The sequence below is a fragment of the Rhodnius prolixus genome, unplaced genomic scaffold (assembly GCF_049639745.1).
Source record: "Rhodnius prolixus isolate KJV_2025 unplaced genomic scaffold, Rpr scaffold_2, whole genome shotgun sequence".
Taxonomy (NCBI): Eukaryota; Metazoa; Arthropoda; class Insecta; order Hemiptera; family Reduviidae; genus Rhodnius; species Rhodnius prolixus.
The window spans coordinates 21,792,207-21,814,956 of record NW_027411592.1 but is presented as its reverse complement, the minus strand read 5'-3'; the positions used below and the strand labels follow the sequence as shown (position 1 = coordinate 21,814,956).

The following is a 22,750-nucleotide window of genomic DNA, read 5'->3' as shown; positions in this document are numbered from 1 at the left end:
ATAACAAATAAACTATGAGAAAAACCTACTCATAAAGAGAAATAAGTTTTTAAATATTTAACTATTTTATGTGACTTCATAATCTAATAAAAAAAAAAAAAACAAATAAATAATAATGTGTATTATAATGAACTCTGAATAGAACAGGCATTACTAGAATTTTCTGATTTCAATGCTTAAATTATGTGAAGGAGGTACATTTTATAACGCTATTATAATCAGACAGATTTTTCATTAAATAAGGAAAATTTATTAAATTATATTAGATTGTACTAGTCTGTGAAGGTTCAGAGCAAGGTTATTTAAGTTGCCAAAAATCTGAATTCAGCTGATCAAATTGAACAAACAGCTGAACAGATAAACTCCACGAGAAGTCTAAGTAGCCTTTGAAAATTCTTCTAGGTTGTTAGTCGGTTTAAGGTTCGGGTACTGTCTAAGAAGATGGAGATAACTCCTCCTATTCGTAGAAAGTCTTAGTTACTTGACCAAGTGCAAGTGTGTAAAGATAGTTGCCTGTTGGGGTTTCATACCTTTTGATATACATCAGTAGAAGAGGGGTTCATGTTAAGGAAGATTAAATTTTATTGATTTTTCTATTTTTCTCTGCAAGGTTATAAAAGATAGTCACTTTTGTTCTCCTTCATTTCCTAAAAAAAGGCAAAATTCTATTTATTTGCAACAGACAAGTTTTTTTCAGACCTTTACCAGACAGTGAGTTGTCTAAGGGCACCAAAACGGTATTGCATTATTTTTTACCTAAGCGTTATTTCTGTTTTTCCTGTCTCTTTTTTCTTTATTCCCTAAATCAAAAACAAAAAAGTGAAATAAATTATTCCTGAAAAACCAGGGAACGACCTGAGCTAAAGGAGTCTTATCCTTACTCGCTGATGAGTAAAAAAAAAATAGGTCTAATCAGAGCAACAAGGGAGATACTTGAAAAAGACAGCAAAAATATTTAAAACTTCTTATTTTGTTAGATTTTTCCCAAAAAGCGCCGAACTGTTAAGCAGGACTGAATATTCCACATAGTGGATTTATAGCACATTATGAAAGATCACTGCAGAAACTACAGCCTGTCTTTACCAGCTGGCACAGGGGACTTTTCGAACAACAGGCCTTGCACATGTGTGCCTACCTCTTTGTTCGGGTTGTCGCCCGCCGGTTTCTGACAAATAACTACTTTATTTTAGTGTGAGAAAAAATATTTATGTTTATGTAATTTCACTCTCCATCTACGATACCTAATTGGTAGCTGGTCGTTATGATCGTCTGAGAACATAGCTGATTACTTCACTTGAATGTACTTTTTAAGTAATGTGTATTAATCAAGTGTGTATAAAGTATTTATAATATTATACATTACCGCTTCTAGAACAGCTACTAGTTCATTTAGTGTGTTACATCATCGCTAAAATTGCAGAAGGTACCAGTCGAACAAGGTAAAATAGAGGTCACATACGACATTGAATCTACGGTTGGAAAAACTTGGAGGTTAAGGGACCTTTTAGTGGGTATTGCGCTGTTTTTGTTTCAGTAGGGCTTCTTTTAAGGGTTTACTCCCTTTACTAAGAAGACACTGTGAAGTTGTTCTAGAAACGGTATGTGTTTGTGTAGTATTTGTATAGAAAAAGAAAGAACACAAAGCATGTAATTTTTGTAAAATCCTAGAAAAATGCCAGGTCTAATAGTAGTTCCAAACAATATACTTATTTTACTTATTCATATTTGTTAAACATAATTTACAAATGAAAGATATCAAATGGTCAAATTCCTAATCTCTATTTGAATTATAAATGTTACCAATTTGTTATCTTTTCTGAACAATAAAACAATGCAGTACACTAAATAGTAATGCTAAGTAAAACAAAAAAATTGTAAAATTAGCACAGTAATAGATTAAAATTTAAGCTCGACCCAGCACCAACTTTACAAACAACATAACTAAACATATGTGCACCACATAGTTTGTGAAACTCCTCACACATAAATTCAATATCATTACATGCATGCATTAATTTTTATTTGTTTTTAAACTCATTCAATTGTATATTGTAATTGAATTAGGTAAAGTAGATTTTTTTCCCCATGTACTACGCTATTTTGAATTTTAATAAATAATAATCTTAAGTAATTTATTAAAAATAAAAGATTTTTGTACTTTTTAAAATCTACTACCCTCTAAGCAATTCAAAACTTGGAAATTAAAATAAATAAATAAATAATTTTACTGTATTTTAGTAAAAGTTTTCTAAACAACATTTACAAAACAATATTGAAGACCTTCCAATGGGAATTGGATGTCTGTAATATAAATTTTTAACTTCTTGTTTAATATGTTAAAAATAAATGGTCATGAAAAGTTTTCAAGAATAATTATTGGGTTTATTTCTAATTAAATAAATAAAGTAATAAATAAAGCAACTTAAGGTGTGTATAATAAGGAAATTGTGTGGACAGAGAAGCTGTGCGAAGTATTTTGTGTTTTTTTTTAAAAAAAATTGCTTTATTCACAGGGCTAGCTATGGGCGCTCGGCAAGTAATGTTTTTAACCAGATCAAACACTAGCTGGGGATTTTACTGGCTTTTTAAAACAGATTATGGGTAAAAGACATTTTGATATGTAGTTTTATGAATTTTTTTTTTTTTTGTTAAAAGTTTGATAAACTTCCTTCTTCATTCGCTCCAAGTACAAAAAGTAAATACTTTGAGGTGATCACGTTTAGAATTACTGTTACGGTTAATTTTTCTTATTCTATTAATATTTTAGATTAACTTTGAATAATTTGATGGATTTAGCGTTGAAGAAGTAATTTCGAATCGTGATTCTCCTCTAGATAATCTTATAAAATTAGGAATTAGATTGTTTAAAAAAGGGATTACACATAACAAAGGATATACATATGTATAAAAATATAAAAGATAAGTAAAAAAGTTGGGGGAAAATAAATGTAATAATGATTGTTTTATAATGGAGATTACCTGTAGTCAAACTAATCTCCATGGCCCTCTGCCGGTGCCCTAATACTTTAAATTGGGGCAGTGACACTTCATTGGAGACGCCAACCGAGTTAGGTCCTTCGTTCCACTTATAGCGGATGTCTCGCATAGTGTAACCAACTAGAGGACAAGCAATAATAATATCCATAGGCGTTTTTTTTTATCTCGCCTTGCCCCAATGGCTGCCCTCAATTCATACACAAACTAATATAATGAATTTGAAAACAAAGTAAAAAAAAATAGAAAATCAATAAAAACATAAAAATTAAAAGAAAATCAAAGATATTCATTCGCAGCACACACACCATTGAGGGATGTGTCGGATTGGATTTTGGACAGGTTAGATTCCTTTTTCTATTTAAATTAGTCAGACTTATTTTAAAAGGCAGAAGATATTTGAGGGTGTAGTGCCAAATAGTGATAGTGAGGAATATAATAGTGAAATGTAGGGCAAGATATGTGTGGGTGAAACGAAAATGGTGATGAATAAGATGAAAGTAAATGAAAACCATTATTGTTAGAATGAATACAAATACAGAAAATAAACAAAATAAAGGATTATTTTATTTTCTTTTCTCATTTATAAATTTTTATTTTTTTTTGTTTAAGTTGATGTACAAATGACATGCAATGTAATTTTTCACGGACCCTATTTAAAGGGCCCGCTTTTACACAAAGTACCTGTGGACAGGTTAACTTCGGTAGCCCTCTGTCTGTGCCCGAGGACTCTGAATTGTGGTAACTGCACTTCGTTGGCTATGCCCACTGATTTAGGGCCCGCGTTCCATTTGTACCGAATATCACGCATAGTGTAGCCAACTGCACTTGACAGACAATAAAAGAAAACATAGAAGACGTTTAGTCTCCACGAATATCAGTTTTTATTTTCTTATTTTATTTCTCCTTTGTTGTTAAAAGGGATACAAAAAAGAAAAAAAGAAGTGTGGTTACATAATCAAGCCATAGCACAGCGCAGGCGTGGGACTTATTAACTTAAATTGTACTGTATTCAAATAAAAAATTGTTTTATAGAGTTGTCTAGCGCCTCAAGTGATTTCTCTGTCAAACACTTTTCTTGGCATGAATTCATAATAAATAACCAATTCATTTTGGCTTAACTCAATCATTAATTGCCAATGCTTTCTCTCGTCTTTATGGCTGAATGTAGGATTTAATTCTGCACAGAATCATTTTAACATTTCGCATATTCGCAAACTTACATCAAGTCATTCCACAATGATTATCGGATCCACTTAAACAGTGATCCAGGAGCATTTTTTAGTCCTGAGAAACGAGCTTTTTGACTAAATTGGCGCTTCAGAGTAACCCTTTCTTACCGAGATTACAAGGCATTCATTGCAATAAAAAATTATTAAATCAATAGCATTTGAAATAACAGCTTGATTTATAATTAGCAGAAATCTAGGCCTGTATTAATTTAATTTTCTCTCACTGCTTCCTTCTAGGTGAGTGATGATAAAAAGAACTCGGAATCTAGCAAGGATACTGCACTTTCATTTAGTATTTGCTAGAGCAATCTAGAAAGATGCTGTGAATCAACTTATGGAACTGATTTAGCAATTTGTGAGAAATTTTACAAATTAATTCTCATTCAAAAAATTTTTTTCAAAAAGTCGTCAGGTTGGAGAATTCTTCTGATGTGATTATGCTTTTTCTAATTTGAAAAGAGTGGCCAATTTTTTCAATTTTTTTTTTTTTCATCCCCGAAATTCATGTCAAATAAAAATTGGTTTTAGGTGATAATCTCACGCACTTTCCGAATAATAATAATTATTATTATTATTTAATAACTTTTCCCAATTTAATAAATAACCAAGAATTCAACAATCTCTCAGTTTTTCTGATTGTGAAAGAAACCAGACAAAAGTCTACAAACATACTAAAATCAATTTCGCTTGCGTTTCTCACTGCTGACATAGATTTCATGTAAAGAATTTCAAATGAAGGTTTGAAAAGTGATTTAGGAAGATAATACTCAGCAACTGAGTTGATTACTCAGCATTTCAATAAGTACCTGCTAACAAAGCGTTAATTTACTTATTATTTAATTTCTAAAACTGTTTGTTTCGAACATATTTCTAAATACTATTTTAATTACTTAAGAATAAAAGTGTACTCAATCAATATCCAGAATTAATGAAATATCCCACACCTGCCTCGTACTTTTTAAGAATTACCTGGGTTTCATAATTTCTTAATGATTCAAAAGGTAAATATTTACAGGTAAATTAAATAAAAAAATAAATAACTAATCTATTTTTAATTTTTTTTTTACTAAAATTAACTAATAATTAAAAATGGAAAAATCAAATCCATGCAAACTTGAAACCAAATTATTTTTGGTGGTTTATAACAATAATAAAAAAAAATTAACTCTTAGCTGCAGGATTCTTAAAAAAGGTGGTTTAAAGACGTGGAAAGCATGCTTTGGCGTTAGCCATTGTGTGACTATATTTACATTAATTCAATTCAAAATAATGGCAATATGGAAAGTTAAGCAATGGTTGGAAGCCCTAAAACTTGGAATTTTTTTTTTTTAACTTTTACATATTTATAAAATCAAATTACAAAGGCTTGATGGACAAAAAGCGTGCATTTTGTATATTAAAAAAAAACAACAAATAAGCAAGTGGGGAATAAATAACTAAGAAATCAATAAATAACACAAAATTATCAATAAAATTAAGGTGTATTGAAAGGGTGTAAATTCAAATATTTTACCTTGAAGAAAATGAAACTTTACGTTGGTTTTCATTTATTATAAAGGTGTTAATTAATGAAAACAAAAAAATTTGTATTTATATAAACGCAAAGAGAAATAAAACATGAATCCGTATCAAGTCTTGTCTTGTTTTCTCGGATTTATGATTTAAGGATTTACAAAAGAAGGGCGCCACAGCGCTCTAGCAGTGGGCATAGTGTGCTATAGCTGCTTGGAGGTCAACTCTTCAGAACGGGCAGCAGACAGACTGACAATCAATCTATATATACATATATCTTAATATTTATTTGAAATATATATATATATATATATATATGTATATTTTCAAAATAAATAAAAATAACAATTAGTGGAGGCAGACACAGTGCCATAGTAACTGGCCGTGCTTTACCGTCCCTTCAAACCTCAGGCACGAACTTCGGTGCTGTTTTTTTATTTTTCACTGTTTCTCTAGCTCATAAAGGAAGTAATATAAGAGATAGAAAGGACGGCACTGGGTATTCACAGACAGATGTAGACAGACATAGAAATCAAAACAAAATAACATAAATAAGAAACAAAATCATAAAATAAATAATAATTGAAAAAAAAAGACAGAAAAGAAATGACAGAAATAGAGAATAAAATTTAAAAACACTTAAGCATAATTGTTCACCCCAACACGTGCATTCTTCTTTCATTTATCCACAAAAATATAGAATTAAACTCTTTTAAATTTAATAATAAATCTTAAAAATGATATAAATATATATATATTTTTTTTTCCAAGTAAACCAGGGCACATTCATCCCCAAAAATAAGTTCCTTCCTTCTTCTTAGATCTAATAAAGGGGCTTTCACATCTTTCAATTATTATTTTTTTCCATGTATATAAATATATATATATATTTTCTGTTTTTTAGTAAACTTTACAGTTTGAAGAAGACAAAAAGAAGAACACTTGAAAGCACAATGTATCAGCTTCAAAACACAAAACAAAAAATAGAAAAAAATCAAAAAGTAAAGAAAAAAGAATATTACAAAAAAAACCAGTGTTCACAAGAAGTATTAAAGCTGTGTATGCTGTTTTAGCGTGCATTCCAACTATGCATTGTTCACTTAAATGCTTTATTAGCCCCTTTTTTGGTCTATATTTAAAATTGTTTCGTTGTAAGTAGTTCATAACGAAGACTTTAAAGCATAATTTTATGTACACTAGAAGAAGGGAGAAAGTATTCTTCTCTCAATACTTAAATCTAAACACATTTTTATAAAATATAAAAATCATTAAATTGAACATTTTAATGTTCAATCAAGTTTGAACAGTTTCTTAATTGATTTTTTCTTTAACTGTTACTTTACAATATTTCCCATTCAATCCTTAGTAAATGTATTAATTGAACAGCATTTAATTTAATTAATTAATATTGTGTTTTGCCCTCTTTAAATTATTTTTTTATATTGTTTGAATTTAGTAAACAAAGTCTCCAATGACAGTTTAGCAGATGTTAATCTTTACGAACTAAATCATTAAATAAATAGTGAAAAAGAAGTTATTTTTGAGTTTAATCTTAATACTTAATTTGCGATCTGGATTATATTTTAACCAGATATTTCAAGTTGTTAAAGATCAGAACTGACTCAATACACAACCGCGTTTTGTCCTCTAACACAAATCAAAATTGTTGTTACAACTGTGGTGATGTGTATAAAATGTGTTGATAAATAGATGAATAAAATTTGCGACAGTACTAGTGACGTTAAAGTTTTCTTTAATTTAACTTAGGGTGAAATCAATTGTCAAGATCTTGGGGGAGTCTCAAAAAATATTTTCTCTCGATGTCACAGACAATTAATAGCTATTCTAAAAGTCACAATTATTCTGAGAGTCCACATTTCTATCTGATAGATATCTTGGCAGTCTTTAAGCAATTTAATTTGTTTTGAAAAAAAAAGTCCACTTTTTTATTTTTATTTTACAAATTTCATTAAAAGAACTTTGATTTAGAATATATTTTTGGTTCCACGCGTATAGAGCTTTTGATTTTCAGTTACTCTAATTGATTAGATCTAATGTTTTTAAGTAATGGAGCCCTAAAGTAATGATATTTAATGCTTTTATTAACGTTATTATGGTTGAAATAAAAATCGCGTAGTATTTTTATCATTCACAGGAATTTTTATGGTCGATGCTATCACGCTCGCCTCTAACCAGTCTGGGATTTCTCTTTGATTGTCAGTCTAAAAATTCTTTTAGAAGTAAAATTCTCTGTATTTTTGTTTTGTTTTTGAAGTGTTGTTTTACTTGGAGTTGTGCGAGTTGGTGTTGCACCAGGAAAGCTTTGTTCAAGTCCTCCCCGCTCGTTGATTCCAAAAAATAAGGCACTCGATCTTTAAGCTAAGGATCTTCCGAACTGAATTTCTTTAATCTGACTATTAAGTTCTTTTTTTAAAAAATTAAATTAAGATAGTAACTGTTAAGATTACAGGGAAAATGCAAGTGAAAATATTTTTATAATGCAATTTTTCGACTATAGGAGGTGTGGCTATTAAATAACTGAGCCTGATGCTGTTACAGAAGAACTATGCATGCGCCAAATCCTAACGACCGACAGCTGTGCAGCGTAAAGCCTTCTCTTTCGATTGCAGCGTCTAACGTGCTTGAAGAGAAATCTGTCTGACCGGAACCGTCGTTTGTGTAAGAGGTGTTAGTTTCGTTTTGCCGAAAACATGATACGAGTACTACACATGTAGTAGAGCAACTAATTGTCGTAAAATTTCACATGAAACTTGGTAAAACCGCTACTGAAACTTATCTTTTATTAAAAGGAGTTTATGGCTATGAATGTTTATCACGTGCGCGAGTTTTTGAGTGGTTCAAGCCGTTTCCAAGATGGCCGAGAAGACGTCGGAGATGATGACCGCCCAGGTCGCCCTTCCACGTCCAAAACGGATGAAAATATCGATTATAATTAATCAACATTACTATCGTCAGGTACTTGATTAACTCCGTGAAAGAGTAAGGAAAAAAAAGACCCGATTTTTGAAAGAACAAGTCATGGGTTCTCCGGCGCAAGTCAAGCCGGCGCTCACACTGCATTGTCGGTCAAGACGTTTCTAGCCAAGTACAACATCCCAGTTTTAGGCCAACCGCCTTTTTCGCCTGACCTGGCCCCATGTGACTTTTATCTGTTCCCCAAAGTCAAATCTGCATTAAAAGGGACACGATTTCAGTCCGTTGAAGCTGTGAAAGAAAAAGCGGCACGCGTCATGCAGGAGCTCACAGAAAAAGACTTCCAGCACGGTTTCGAACTATGGTAAATTCGCAAAGATAGGGATAGTGGAGGGGTGTATATTGAAGGTGATAATAACTAATATGTATAAATTTAAAATAAAATGTTTTATAGCAATAGTCTCGTTATTTAATAGCCACACCTCATATAAACTTGGTTAATTTCATGAGAGTGTGTACATTTGGTTTATCTCACTGTTCTCCAATTTAAAGGCTTAATTCTTTCTTACATGACTTCGATTTTACAAGATTAATATTTATGATACGCGTACATTTGTTCATTTATTTGGTACCAACATTTGGCTTCTCTTACAACGAACCAAAACTTCAGATGTGCTTGAATTAATGAATAATTCCCAGACGGACCTTCATCAGAGAACGAAAATTCTCCAATAAGTGCGTTGATGTGTACTGTATGCGGAAGAGGATTCGAGAACTTAATAGCTGAGACTGATACTGTAGAACTCGAGACAGATGAATAACAAATATTTAGTTAATCGCTAATGATACAGTAAAAATAAGTCAAAATAACCCTAAGAAATAATTTTCTACAATCACACTCTAACGTTTAAACTGTCTTCAGCCGAATAATAACCAATGTTCAGCTCAGTATGAGGAGAAGAATGTACGAAGACGACTGTTTTGGGCAAAGGGATTTAATTACGAAGTTTCTCCGTACTAAGTTCTCACTATTAGTACTCTATCATCCCAAATTTTCTCAAATACTGTCGAATGTTGAATCCCACAATTAAAAGAATATTTATTAATTATTATCGTAACTATTTCGTTTTCTTCTGTATTCCGAGGTTCTACCTTCTGAGTAAATTCGGTCGGAGGCAGTAAACTGAAGTGGTTTTTAATATTTTCTCCTTTCTATCCCACAACAAAGGCGTTAAACCATTTTTCGGTCTGGCAGCCCAATATTTTTCATGTGTAGCTATGCCCTATGATGCCGGGCACTCATTTAAATACTTAAAATTCATTAAATCGTTATTGCACAATGGGCAAATATCTAAGTCCCTAATACCTATTTTGTGGAGGTGTGCTTGTAGATAATCGTAGTTCCTCGGAAGAGCACGACAGAATCTTCTTAGGTATTTTGCTTCTAGCAGAGTTGCCCACTGTTTTCCAGCGTGTAATTTCCCCTTTATGTGGTTACTTTTTGCCGATGCTTAGAACATTGCGTGGTCGGGTTGATCACATTGACTCACCTCCTGCTTCGCAAGGTTATCTGCCGGCTTGTTCCCTGGAAATCCACAATGTGCCTGAATCCACCGGAAAGCCAAGTGCTTCTCTTCTGTAAGTGCCTATTTAACCATTTCTTGGCACGCTCTTACATCTGCGGAAATTCCACTTTGAAATCCTGTTACGGCTATTAACGTAGCTTGGGAGTCAGTGAGAAACACTACTTTGTTCTATTTCTTTTCAACCATATATCTTAGACCTATCAGGATAGCCTTGGTTTCCCCATCAAAAGTTGATGCCCACGCTCCAACAGGTTCTGAAAACTGTAAGTCGATACCATACACTCCAGCTCCCGTATTTTTAGTGGAACCTTCTGCTATCGGTATAGTTGTGGGTCCAAGGAGGAGATGGATAGCATTCTCCAAGCATTTCAAGGGCTAGAGCTCTCAACTCGGTCTCACTGTTGTCGCCTTTTTTTCAAGAGCTTCATGAGATGGAGACGTACCAAAGATGTTCTCCTTATTCTCCAGTACGACTCATTGTACAGAGGCTCTCTCCTATCAAAGCATAAATTATGTTTTGGCGAATATCATCTACTTGAGTTGAAAATTTCACCTCACTTTTTTAGACTTGCGACTTCAGGTGGTCAGTTTTTAATGCTTTTTGGAAAATTTTAAAATATTATTTTTACGATAAACATTTTTTGACAACACCATCTAATTTATTTTTATATTATTTTTCTTTCTTTAAATGAGCAGGGAGCTTACAGATTTTCTCGCGTACGTTTACACCATCCCTGTTAGAGGAGAATAGATTATATTGAAAGTTATTGAAGTGAGAAGATTAGGAGAAATATCGATTGTATTTTGGTAATCTATCACATTAATGTCGCCTCTAGCTGACAGTTACTTGGATATAAAATCAAATAAAATTTGTACAAATTTTTAGGAATGTAAAAATATATCGGTTTTATAAAAATATGTTAAGCTGTCATTGACTTTTTAAATAATATTTTAAAATATTTAATTTTATAATGATTAATTAACCTAAACTCGTATTAACCTTTAATACATTTAAAACTGAATGTTTGACGTTGCATTGAAATAAAATAAATAAATCAAACTGCATTAATTGTGCTGATAAGCGTGTTCTTTTTATTCTTACTTTAATATTAGTACAATATTAATATTATTTATCACACGAATAACTGTAGTTATCATTATACTCACAGCTTTCTATTTCTATGTGACACAGTTGTCTGTCCATAGGAAAATATTGAAGGTTCATTGGACACGATGCTGTTATAGTTAACCTGAAACAGATAATTCATTTCAATATTAATACTTATTTGTTTACTAGGTGTTTCCAGTAAAATAGATAAGAAATATAATCATTTTTACTTTCTCTTACGCTTCTAAGTAATTAGAGAACATTGGTTTAAGTATAAAACTATATTCGAGGTAAGTCAGAAGCGAGCAATCGCAGAGGGTGAATTTTTATGTGTCATAGACAAGCAATATAATTTATTCATTTTTGTTTTAAATATGTACACTGGGCCAAAAAAGTCTGTGAACACTAACCTAAATTTTATTACTTTTATTATTATCTTATTAGAAACTTCTTTTATTTTCAAATGAAATATACTATTCGATAGAGAGAAACCAGAGTTTTTCATTTTATATTCAATCTTTTATTTTTGTTCAGCAGGAATATCACAATTAAATGTTTAACAAAACAACACCCCAAACGAATGCAAAAAAAGTCTGTGAACAGCTGTATAAATATGTAAAAACATTAAGATAACAAACAGAAAAACGATTGAATAAAGTTTCAAAGTTCTCTATTGTATTGTAGAAACCACTACAGTCAGTTTTGTGAATAAATAATCTAATTAGTACACATTTAACCACTAATATGGAAGTTCCCAGACCAATTCGCGAACTTATTGTGACGTTGCGAAATGAAAGAAAAAGTATTCGAGAAATAGGGAAGATAGTTCAAAAAAACCCTTCAACGGTGCATAATATAATTAAAAAGTACGGAAATGTGATTAGTAGGCCACGCAGTGGACGGCCACCAAAACTTAATTCCTTTCATAAACGGCAAATTCTGAAGTCTGTTCGAGAAGAACCCAGGACAAGCGCTCAAAAAATCAGTCAAGAATTATCAAGTGGTTATGTGTAAGCGTAACACCACAGACAATTAGAAATAAATTACATGAATACGATTATTGCGGTCGAGTCCCGAGGAAAAAACCTTTAATCAATAAAATAAATAGTAACCGCCGATTGGATTTCGCGAAAGAATATGTTTCTAAGCCTTCTAGTTTCTGGGAAACCGTAATCTTTTCAGATGAGTCGAAATTCAATGTATGTGGGTCTGATTGACGACAAAAAGTGTGGCAAAAAAGAAATGAAGCTATGAAAATGAAAAATATGAAGCCTACTTTTAAGCATGGGGGAGGCAACATTCTGGTGTGGGGTGCATGAGTGCTAAAGGAGTGGGCAAGTTAGATCTAATTAATGGTATGATGGACCAATATGTGTATGTGGATATATTAAGACGCAATTTAAAAGAAAATTCAAAAAAATTAGGGTTGGAGGGAACGTTTGTCTTCCAACAAGACAATGACCCGAAACATACCGCACCAAAAACTCGGGAATGGCTTTTAAATAATACACTCTGGCGCCTAAACACCCCTCCACAAATGCCAGACCTTAACCCAATAGAACATTTGTGGGATGAAATCAGCCGCGAAATAAATAAAAGAGGAATAAGAAACCGTGAACAACTAAAAAACGCTATTTTAGAAGAGTGGGATAAAATTCCAACATTGACGACCACAAAATTATTAGGATCGATGAAAGCTCGTTTGTTGGAAGTGATTAGGAACATAGGAGGTCCTACAAGTTTTTAAAATTTATAATTCACGTACAATGTGTAACAATGATTTATTTCTGCAAAGTGTTCACAGACTTTTTTTGCATTCGTTTGGGGTGTTGTTTTGTTAAACATTTAATTGTGATATTCCTGCTGAACAAAAATAAAAGATTGAATATAAAATGAAAAACTCTGGTTTCTCTCTATCGAATAGTATATTTCATTTGAAAATAAAAGAAGTTTCTAATAAGATAATAATAAAAGTAATAAAATTTAGGTTAGTGTTCACAGACTTTTTTGGCCCAGTGTACATATACATAAAAATCACATGTAAATAAAAAATTATACTCTATCGCACTAAGAAAGCATTGATACGCTTTTCTGGAACGGGCAAATGAACGACAGGGGGTGCGTTCCACTGAGCGATCACAACGACCACGCTCACGACCGCGGTTTTACCCGTTCCACTTGCTTGCGAGCGTTGCGATCGAAAACTCAAGTGGAATGGACTGTGGGCGTTTTAACCGTTCATGTAAACATTACATATGGCGGCCTCGAAAATAAGTTAGAAGCTTGAAGAGGTTATTTTTTAATTTTAACCCCGTTTATAAGCAGTTATAATAAACTTTATTAATTATTGGTAAAGTTGACTTATATTAAAAGAATATATATAATTCAATTTTTTATATTACATTTTAGTGAGTATTTATACAATTTACGTTTAAATAAAATTAAAATGTCTTTTGTGGCAACAGTTGGATATTTATTAATAATGCTTTAGAAAGTTCTTTATCTAGTTCCGATGAAGAGTGGAATGCAATTTTACAAAATCGCAATGATGAAAAGCGAAAACTTAGGCTACGTATTATTAGCTATCAGTGTAATTGATCTTTATTCAGATGAAGAATTTAAAAGTTATTTCAGGTAAATGATTTTGTGTTATTCAGTGATTTAGTGTGTAAAGGGATAAGTAAATATTTATTTATTTATTTTTTGTAGACTTTCGAGAAACACATTCTATTATTTACATGAAATAATACTTTCATTTACATGAGATAATTTTTTCGGTCGCCATATTTTGTTTTAAAAATTGCGCCGTATTTCTGAACGCCCACTTCGACCCAGCTCTACAGATGGGGCGTTGTGGGCTTTGCGTGAGCGAAAATAGTGACGTCATTAGTGACGTTTTCGCCACGACCACAATGACCGCGGTCGCCAAGTGGAACGCCTGAAGGTATGTTTTGATCGTTGTGGCCGCACCCAGGAAAGTCAGTAGAATATTTAACAATATTTTCAACTGAAAATGGTAGAATGATTAAACTGCTGAAGCACCTAAACTTTTAGAGGAAGCCGAAAGGATAATCTTTGAAAGCTTAAGACTAACAAGAAGTAGCCACACCTGGAAGGGAGAACTAAACAATTGCAGAAGATTGCAAAAAGCTGTTTTGGTATAGTTCTGGAACGTTGGGGATTCGCTTACTCCTAGAGCCCCAGGTTGAAAGATTTCTTTATTAAATATGGATTTTGGTTGTTATTGAAATGTAGGTATTTTCAAAGACTAATGATAGCCATGTTTATTTTTTGTTTTTACTGATTTTAGGTAAGCTTAGCCTTATTGCATAAAGCGAAGCCTACGCCACTGTTAATGTTTCTGTACGGAATATTCTAGACTCTTGCACTTCAATTTCAGAAATAGCGGAAATAGAATACATTTTGTTTTTTCCTACCGCTAGTCTTACATAGGATTGAGGGAATAAAACATTTAAAGATGATTTGCTATTCTAGGACAAACATTCTAATTTCCCATTAAAAGAATTAATTTATTATACACTACTAACAGCAGATTGTCTAAAATCGGATTAGAAGGTTTTATTCCGCATAAACTATTCAGCAATCTAATCTAGTTTGCACTTCCCAAATCCCTTATAAATAATTTATTGGAGCGTTTCTCTTTTATTAATAAGTAAAAGCAGTCACTAACTCCCTATTTTATTTCTATTTTCAACATTCTCGAACGTTTCTATTAAATAATTTATTCATCTTTTATTTTTAACAATTCTTTATAACATACGAGGGTCGTTTGAAAAGTCCGTGCAAAGTCAGAGAGATAGCACCACTGGCGCGTATCGAGGTTATGTTTAGTTAGTAGCATCTCTTGGAAGAACACACACCAAGTTACAGCCAGATACGGTTTGAATCGAGGAAGTCGAGTGATTTTCAAAAACTGGACGAAAAAGAATTTCGTGTGTTGATTAAACACTACTTTATGAAAGGCAAAAGGCCTCAGGAGACTAAAGAGAAGCTTGATAAACATTATGGTGACTCTGCACCTTCGATTAGAACAGTTTATAAGTGGTTTCAAAATTTTCGGAGTGGCCATATGGGCACAAGTGACGCTGAACGTTCTGGACGCCCTGTTGAGGTTACTACTCCAGAAATCATTGATAAAATCCATGATATGGTGATGGATGGCAGAAGAGTGAAGGTGCGTGAGATTGCTAGTGCTGTGGGCATCTCGAATGAACGGGTACATAATATTTTGCATCAACATTTGGACATGACAAAGCTATCCGCAAGACGGGTGCCGCGATTGTTCACGCTTGACCAAAAACGAAATCGTGTGAAGTGTTGCAAGGACGGTTTGCAGCTGTTCCAGAAGAATCCGCAGGACTTTAAGCGTCGTTTCGTCACTGTGGATGAAACATGGATACATCACTACACTCCTGAGACCAAAGAACACTCTAAACAATGGGTTACCAAGGGGGAATCTGCGCCAAAAAAGGCGAAGACCGTTCCTTCGGCCGGAAAGATTATGGCGACTGTCTTTTGGGATTCGCTAGGAATAATCCTCATCGACTATCTGGAAAAGGGTAAAACTATTACAGGTGCATATTATTCATTGTTCTTGGACCGTTTGAAAACCGAGCTGCAAGAAAAACGCCCACGATTGGCCCACAAAAAAGTCTTTTTCCATCACGACAACGCACCAGCTCACACCTCAGCAGTTGTGGTCGCAAAATTAATGGAAATAGGGTTCCAACTCGTTTCACATCCCCCCTATTCTCCAGACTTGGCTCCCTCGGACTACTATTTGTTCCCCAATATGAAGAAATGGCTGGCGGGAAAAAGATTTTATTCAAACGAGGAGGTGATTGCAGAAACGAATGGCTATTTTTCAGACTTGGACAAATCCTATTATTCGGAAGGGATCAACAAACTAGAGCAGCGTTGGACGAAGTGTATAAGCCTAAAAGGAGACTATGTTGAAAAATAAAAAAGGTTTACCCCAAAAAATTAAGTAGTTTTTATTTTTGCACGGACTTTTCAAACGACCCTCGTAAGCTGATAAATACTCTAGGCAAACCGTCGATATTAACGACTGCATCATATTGACTTACCAATCGCTGTTAGTGTAATCTTCATTTTTTCCACCTCGCTTGTAAAAATGTTTGGTTAAAATTTTTAATTTAAAGATATTTTTTTTTAACTCACTGGTTAAATTTTGGAGGTTTTATAAATCGTTCAAATTCAAAACCCTTATATCTCTTTGTGTTGTTCCGATTTTAATAAACTCTTTACCCAATGTTAGAGAATAGTTTGCTCTATAACTGGTATAAATAGCAAAGTTTCAGTGACAATAGTTATTGAGATATAGACGCTTAAATTTTGGAATTATAGTTGACCTTTCAAACTTAAAAAACCTTTATATTTCTCTTTTTATTGTTCCGATTTTAATTAATTCTTTACCCAATTATAGAGAAAAGACTCCTGTATAACTGGTATAAATAACATATTTTAGTGATTTTAGTTTTGGAGATAACGACGGTTAAATTTTGTAGGTTTTGTAAATCGTTCAAATTCAAAACCCTTATATCTCTTTGTGTTGTTCCGATTTTAATAAACTCTTTACCCAATGTTAGAGAATAGTCTGCTCGATAACTGGTATAAATAGCATTGTTTTAGTGATAATAGTTATTGAGATATTGACGGTTAAATTTAAGAGGTTTTGTTAACCGTTCAAACTTAAATCCTTATTAGCGCAGCAATGATAGCTACAAAAAAACTTTTTCAATTTATTTTTGAGTTTAATTAATTAATAATAAGCTGCAATGCTTTCTTTTTGTAGTAAAATTGTCGTTTTAAAGAAACCATAATGAAAGTACATCTAAAGATGTTAGATAAAGCAGATGCAGTGAACTAATTTAAAGATTATGTTCATGCTTTTTGTTATAAATTATACTGAGAAAGGGTCTGTGGCCGGTCATAGGGGTGCATGGAACAAAAGAGGTTAAGAACGGATTGTAACAGGGTAGCAATGTACCACTATCTGATAATAGAGTAAGCTAGGACTGTATGTGACCAACAACGAAGTTAAACACTGCCATATAAACTATTAGATAAAAGTTTTGCATAAAATTTCAAAATTATTGTAATTCAAAGTTACAGCCAATTGGTGTATTATTTTTCTAAAAATATGTAGATTCGTAGTAAATGAACTCTGTTCCAAAAAGAAATAAGAGACTAAACCATTAGTTTATGTTTTTAAATTAATAATTCTCTGAACTCTTGAAAACACAGATCTTCTCTGGAATTGTGGTAATTTCTCTCTCCTATACATTTTTATTTAGATTTTACTTATCAGTTCTATTTTCTATTTGTTTTTAAAAATTAGCATGCCTCTCCAAGGTTATTATTCGGAAGAAATTGAAGCACGAATGGCGACATAACATGTAGAAGGGTCTAAATCAAGAAACAATTACTCAGTTGGTTAATTGACTGTCTCAAGAATTTTAAAACTGGCAGCTATTCCCGAAGACCAGTTTCGCTCCAAAAGTGATGAGAGAATTATTCAGTTGACTGTCTTACGGATTAGGATTGACACCAGTAATTACTCAGGCAAATTTGATCGCTTCTGCCCGTAACGTTCACATTTCAAGTAAGACAGTTAGAGCAAGGTTAAATGAAGCCAATTTGGCTTCCAGAAGATCCGATAGTAGTCCTCTTCTTCCCAGTCCTAACCCATTGAGTTTGCCAGACTTTAATTCTCTGGTGAACATGGACAATTGGTCAGCAAAAGATTGGAGACGTGTTTTATTAAAAAACGAATCGAAATTCACTCACATTTTCTTCAGATGAAAGGATTAGAGCTTGCGGACGGTAAGGGGAGTGACATTCAGATGCTAACATCTCTCCACAAGCGATTTTGGTGGAAATGGGATTATGGTGCTTGGAAGCTAAGTTTTGATAGGTGTAGTTTTGATAGACCTTATTATTAAGTCTCGTATTATTAAATACCCAGAGATATCTTCAAGAGGTTTCCAGCTATATGATGTGCCATTTGTAAAAAGAATCAATGATAAATTTTTATTTATGATAGCTAAAAATATAGAAATACGCTCTCTAAAAATTACTATCATGCAGGTTAATTCATTATGTACAAAATACGGCAAAAGGAACATGGCAAAAAGTTATGTACTGGCGTGTTAGATAAGAGTAAGCACCTTTTAAAGCTTAAAGCGTTCTACTCCTTACATACTGGAACCTACTGACCTTAAACTGTGAAATTTTTCACGTTAAAAGATAAAATTTAATGGAAATAAGGTTAATACATTCCGTAAATGATTAGTTGGAATTTAACATGCTCATGCTGCGAGCACAGTGGTACAATTTATACCCTTTTGATGTAAATTCTCTCAGATTAGCCAAAGTGCCTAAAGGGCATCATTAACAAATAGAATGTTAAGTTAAATTTTCTTCCTATATCATGAATATTTATTATCAAGTCACTTTAGGGCATATTTATACCACTAACTGCACTTTCTCAATATACTCCTAACTAATGCAAATCTTTCAGTTATTGAAAATTAGTACAATATAAAGTAAAAAACAGAGTTCGATTGCTAGATCGATCATCATTATCAGACAATGTGCTGCAAATGTAAATGGGAAACCTGAGGGCTTCCAGATGGATTCGAATCCAGAACCACCGTTCCATGGATCCTCCAAAGTTCAGTGACTATGCCCTTATCTAATCATTTTCTTTATTATTATCAATTTTTGGTGCATCGACTGTTGGGGTTATTTGCGCCACAGATAAATAATTTTCATTTTACTTTTTATCACTTTTAATGGCAACTCAAGTTGGAATGTTGCAGAGAATTCCCTGGTTTACACATACAATGTCTTGCTGATCTCTTCTCTATTGCCATTATTATTATGATCTGATTTAGGGGGCGCCGACATCTGTAGGAATTAAAGTCGAGACAATACTGCCAATCGGCGGACACTGTTGTCTCTCAGAATCCAGAATCTCCGCATGAGATTCCAGTGACTCCACTACCTTATCTCCGGCCTCTATTATTAATATTACCATTATTACCAGAGTGTGCTGCTAGCAGTAATAGGGTGAACATCTATGTGTAATGTGAAATAAATTCATTGTGATTAACCCCAGTTAGAGAAGTTTGTTTTTTGTGAAATTCAGCATAATTATTCTTTAATAGAATCTGCTTTCCGTGAGAAAATTTGGAGAAAAAATATCGAGTGGTTTCGTAATTACGGCAGTTTGTTTAAATTTGTTTTATTTAATCCAGTGCATGAGTTACTTTATTTCGGGAGTGGTGGGGATTACATTCACCGTCTCTGTGTGTGTACGTACTTTGATACTGTCTACAAACAGCGTTATTGCATACAAACGTTCGTAAATAGCATATTTATTTTGACTAATAATATAGTAGATTTTGAAAGACGTGAAAGGACGTTAATTTAAAACAAGTTAGGGGAAAAATTATTTTAGTAAACTGTTTTAATATGAAGTGATACTTATTCTGTTTTCCTCTGATTGGATAACCAGGCTTTTTAATAATCTTTTCGTATGTCTAAGAAAGCTGAGAATAAATTTAAAAAAGATTCAAGTACACCAAAAAGAGCTAGAAGCTCTCCTGAACTCACAAATAGAGTCTCTAAGAGAACTGTGGTAGAAAATATGAGTTCGCCAAAGGAAGTAACTATTAACTTGGAAACTTTGTCTGCTCTTCTGGACAAAAAACTCGCGCATTTGGCAACTAAAGAAGATTTTAAGGAGTTACGTGAAGAATACCGTTTAATAAGAGAAGAAAATAAATTATTAAAAGAAAATATTGAGCATTTAAAAGAAGCAAACAGTAGAAATGAAAAACTTTTAGAAGAATTAGACAAAAAAGCTCGTCGAAACAATTTGGTATTCAGGGGTGTTATAAACGCTTTTAAGTCGACTAGTAGCTATTCTGAAAATGTTTCAAAATTTTGTGAAGAGCTTCTTCATGTGAAAATTAACGTCGAAAATATTCATGCATTTGCTTTGGGCAATCAACAAACTTCGAACCCTCCTTTATTGCTGACTTTTAGTCGTTTTCATGATAAACTAGCTATTCTTGCCGCCTCAAAGAACCTAAATAATACTGGTTTTGCTATACATCAAGACCTCCCGGATACGACCAGAAAGAAAAGAATGAAACTCTTGTTAGTACGTAAGGAGTTGTCTAGACTTAGCAAAACTCTTAAAGTATCTCTGAGAAGCGATAACTTAATTGTAGAGGGTCATCTTTTCACATGGTGTCAAATGATTGGTCTGTGCTATAAAAATCAGGATGGTCTTCAAAGATTACGTGAAATTACTGGCCTCGATCTTAGCGGTTTTATTTCTGCCGTAGCTAAGAATAGCCTTCCTGGGGATTACTTCAGGCAACAACCTATCAACACTGCACTTGATCCTCCACCGGTATTACCATCTATTCCGATTGTGCGATCATCCTGAGATAGGTCTACATGTTGGAATTCTTCAACAAACTTCAAATCTACTTTTAGTAATTACAGTAATTTTATCTTATAATGTTGCAGGCTTATAAGGTAAAGTAACCGATTCTTATTTTATGAATTCTCTCACTAATCACCAAGTATTTGTTTATTTAAATCTTATCTTTTAAAGGATGGTTTCAGTTATTTTTCACAATCTTTCAAAAATTATAAATTAATGGGGATACCTGCAATTAAATCATCTAAATTTGGGCGTGCTAATGGGGGATATTAATTGGTATACGTTCTAATATCTTAGAAAAAGGTTTTAGTCTTGTAAGAGTCAATAAAAGAGTGGTAATATCTTTTAGTAAGCAAAATTTTGATATGTTAATAGTTCTAGTACATTTAAATCCTTCGAAATGGCAAGACGATTTCTTCTGTTTATCTAATTTTTATCTGGAATATCGAATACAAATGTAATTCTTCTAGGTAACTTTAATGTGATTATTTCTGATTCGCAATCTCTGCCTGAAGGTCTAGGACAGTAGACTAAAGCACCTCAATTTTTATAAACTTTTATATATGGTATATATGAATGTTTAGTTTATTCTTCCAGAGAAGAATTGGTAATATTTTTGAACAACTTACTTTTTATTCTTATTCTCAGAGTATCTTTTATTTTTTCCATTTTGTAATTGTTTACTGTTTCTTTGTTTGTTTGCTTTGTTTCTCCCTTTCTTTCTTCGTTCTTATTATTGTATCAACAATATTGACATAAATATCCTTGTCATTCATTTATCTGAATTTATTAATTTTTGCTTTCTATAAGCAGCAACTCCAGCAGACGGCATTTGCCATGCTGTATACCTTTTGTTCTTGTTACATTTGTATAATTGTATTTAGTTAAATAAAGGTCATAATAATAATAATAATAATACTGCCAATCGGCGGACACTGTTGTCTCTCAGAATCCAGAATCTCCGCATGAGATTCCAGTGACTCCACTACCTTATCTCTGGCCTCTATTATTAATATTACCATTATTATTATTATTTAAAAGCGCTTCAAAATGTGGGGTCATTGGTGCCAAGAGCTTTTTTTCAGCGCACTGCCGGCTTCTGTATAGTGTTCTCTCGTTGAAGACTACACTGCCCATCTCGTAAAGTGTGCTGTAAAAAACTCCTGCATAGAGGAATCTCAAGTCCTAGATTCGAACACAGACTCTCAGCTAGGGAACCGAGTATATTACATTGAAATTATAATACAAAATTCTTTCGTTGCACGCAATACATAAATTAAGTCATACTAAGTAAAAATATACTGTTAATTAAAAAAATAATTTTTGTTTTATTTATTTTTGTAACTTATCCGTTTGAGAAATAAAAAATATTATTGTATGTCCAATTTCATTTTTATTTTTTTGAAAAATAAATAAATAAAATAAAAATACTAAAATTAAGGCAGTAATTTGTTTTCCTTTTTTCGTGAAAAAAAACCTAAATACAATGTACATATGTACCCTTAAATTTTCTAATCGTAGAAATCTAATTCTCAAATTTGTCCCAAAAAAAAATAATTCAAATAAAGCAGTTCTTGAAGTGGTCAAAGAGCATCATTATACCTCCCTACCATTACACAAAGAAAAGGACAAAAACAAAAAAACTTTGATGGCAAGAAAAGGAAAAGAAATATCTGCCAAAGATAGTTAGGAAAAGGTAAATAAAGATATAAAACTGCAGAGTAAAAATAAATTAATGAGATGTGAGAAAAAAAGATAAAGCACTCTATTTCATTAATAAAATCTTTTTATATTTTGTAGCCATTTTATGAGTGGAGGAGCCTAAGCTTAAAGCTTCAGTTAAATATTTTATTAAGCTACTCTTAGATAGTGCTTTTTG

General features: G+C 32.6%; 1 protein-coding gene across 10 annotated transcripts in view; it reads right to left on the bottom strand.

The window, feature by feature from the left end:
* Positions 1–22,750, bottom strand: part of Rdl (Resistant to dieldrin) — a 183,222-nt gene that overhangs the window by 18,723 nt on the left and 141,749 nt on the right. For 7 of the 10 annotated variants that reach the window (XM_074118503.1, XM_074118510.1, XM_074118502.1 and 4 more), the window contains exons 5-6: positions 11,426–11,508; positions 2,980–3,117 (exon numbers count right to left, since the gene is read on the bottom strand). In XM_074118503.1, coding sequence (XP_073974604.1) covers positions 2,980–3,117; positions 11,426–11,508 — 221 coding nt within the window. Of the gene's footprint in view, positions 1–2,979; positions 3,118–3,678; positions 3,817–11,425; positions 11,509–22,750 lie in introns of all 10 variants that reach the window. The other 3 variants (XM_074118512.1, XM_074118506.1, XM_074118505.1) reach the window with 1 other exon arrangement.